The 2,404-nt window shown below is 53.1% G+C and overlaps 1 protein-coding gene across 1 annotated transcript; it reads left to right on the top strand.

The window, feature by feature from the left end:
• Positions 1-110: 110 nt before the first annotated feature.
• Positions 111-1,961, top strand: LOC111735219 (cytochrome P450 4B1-like; the record flags this gene model as incomplete). Its single annotated transcript, XM_023526907.1, has 4 exons — positions 111-354; positions 1,133-1,257; positions 1,553-1,704; positions 1,858-1,961. Coding segments are annotated over exons 1-4 (417 nt in total), but the record flags the coding sequence as incomplete, so codon positions are not given.
• Between the last annotated feature and the right edge of the window lie 443 nt (positions 1,962-2,404).

Here is a 2,404-nt window from a genome sequence, read left to right as displayed (position 1 = left end):
TTATAGGCGGTGCTGGCCAGGGCAAGGGCTTGAGGGAAGGTAGGGTGGTGGGCCAAAGGCTGATACCATCAGTGGCTGCTATGCTAAATGGCTGTAAATCAGAGCTCAGTCAGGATATGAGGCTGGAAAGGGAGGACTGAGGTGGGGCATCCTTGGCCCCAGGCTGCCAGGGATGGAACAGGATTGTGTGGACTGATCAGCTCTCCCTCTCCAATCCCTTCCCCAGGGAAAGGCCTGCTGGTCCTCCAGGGTCCCAAGTGGTTCCAGCACCGCAGGCTGCTCTCATCTGGCTTCCATAATGATGTGCTGAAGCCCTACATGGCCGTGTTTGCCGACTCCGCACGTGCTATGCTGGTGAACTCCAATGCTGTGGCTGCTGGCTAGCCCCTCCCCACCCCAATATTCTCTGGGGGAGGGTAGTGAGGGGAATCTCTTGCACTACCTGATACTGCTGCATACTGGGCGCTAACTAGGTGCTGAAGCTCTGAGTGGCCAGGCAGCCATGGCCCTTGCCTCCACAAGGTCCCAACCTTCCCTCATAGACCAACAGGTGTCTGTGAGACCCCAATAAGGCTCCTACTCTAGCAGATTTGAATGATGCCTATATTTGACAATATTGGGAAGGCCTTTCATATCTAGAAAGTATCTCTTCATTCTCTACCTACCACAACTGCCTAAACAATGCCATTAGCAACTCATCTCTAATAGGGATGACAGGGGGCAGGGGGCAGGGGGGTCTGGGGTAAAGCTCAGTGTCTGCGAGCTGAATAATCTCCACAGGTTACTCAGGGTAGTTTTTCCCTTGCAGAAAATACTTCTTCCAGCTTACTACAGGCCTGACTTACACACAGACTGTGCTGGGGAGCTCACCACTTCTCGGCCCTCCTTTTCCTTTTATATAGGCTCCCCTGACCGAGAGAAAGTATCTGTGTGTGCTGAGCAAGGCCTGTGTCCTGGTTCTGCCCACTGAGCCTGAAACCCCTACCTGTCCACCATGCCACAGTCCAGCAGGATGGATGCCAAGCCAGGGACTGGGTGTCTGTTGGGGAGAACAGGCCATGGGTCCTAGGAGGCAGTGGAGGAACACTCAGCCCAGCTGGCCTCCATATTACCTTCCTCCTCTGGGCTCTAGGACAAGTGGGAGGAAAAGGCTCGTGATGGTAAGAGCTTTGACATCTTCTGTGACGTGGGCCACATGACACTGAACATACTCTTGAAATGCATCTTTGGCAAAGGAGACAGCGACCTGAGCCACAGGTCAGAGGGCACTTGGGGCTGACCACAGTCTCAATCCAGGCCAGCTCAGAGGGGAGAGGATTCCTGGACTCTGGTCTGAGAGGAGACAGGGTTCTGGCCTATGGAAACCTTGATCGGGGGGAGTGGGTTTTACTAATGGCGAGGAGACAGATCCAAGCTTTAGTGGGGAGGCTTAATAGTAAGGAGAGGAAGGGAGAAAGCACTGTAGTCAGAGCTAGATTCTTGGAATGAAGCTTAGTGGTTGCTGTGAATGGTTGTCTGAGTGCCCCTCCCCGTCACCACTTCTGCTGTGCAGGGACAGGAGCTACTACAGGGCAATCAGAGATCTCACTCTGCTGCTTCAGCAGCGTATCCAGTCCAGCCAGTACCATAATGACTTCATCTACTGGCTCACCCCTCATGGCCGTTGCTTCTTGCGGGCCTGCCAGGTGGCCCACGACCACAGAGGTAGGCCTTTCCTGCAAGCCCCCCACCCTACGGAAAGCCTAAGTTCTAGTCTAGCTCCTGGGCCCTTTGGGATCCTTCCCATTACAGGACCTCAGTTCCCCTGTGGGCAGATCATTGGTTTTCAGGCAGTGACACACTGTGCTCTGGGCCCAGACCAAGTCATCAAGGAACGGAAGGCAGCCCTGCAGGACAAGAAAGAGCAGGAGATTAAGAACCGGAAGCACCGAGATTTCCTGGACATTCTCCTTGGGGTTCAAGTGAGTGCCCACCCCTACCTGAGAACTGGTCCCAGCAGGGTCTTCAGAATATCCTCCTGAGACAGGGCTCACTGGACAGCAGCAGAGGTGGTTAAGCTTTTTTTTTTTTTTTACTATTTCTCCAGCAAATATGACCTGTTCCTTGTCCCATGACATATCAGCAAAGGCTCAGATGTGGAAGGTGCAGGGTGAAGCTGGCTGTGCACTGGGGAGAGATGTAGTAGCAGGGAACCTGGGTCACATGCCAGAAGGCTTGAAGACCAAGGCTAGACTTCTAAGACTGGAGAATCACAGCACCCTAGAATCTTAGAGTCTTAGACTTCCATTCATTCATTCATTCATTCACTCACTCACTCATCCACTCCATAAACTCACTGAGCCCTACCCTGGATTAATTCCTGTGCTAAGCATGCAGAAGATGAGAAAGACCTGGTACTGTCCTC

The sequence above is a fragment of the Pteropus vampyrus genome, unplaced genomic scaffold, assembly GCF_000151845.1.
Source record: "Pteropus vampyrus isolate Shadow unplaced genomic scaffold, Pvam_2.0 Scaffold19725, whole genome shotgun sequence".
Taxonomy (NCBI): domain Eukaryota; kingdom Metazoa; phylum Chordata; class Mammalia; order Chiroptera; family Pteropodidae; genus Pteropus; species Pteropus vampyrus.
The sequence above is the reverse complement of the archived record's forward strand: the minus strand, read 5'-3'. Positions and strand labels throughout refer to the sequence as shown.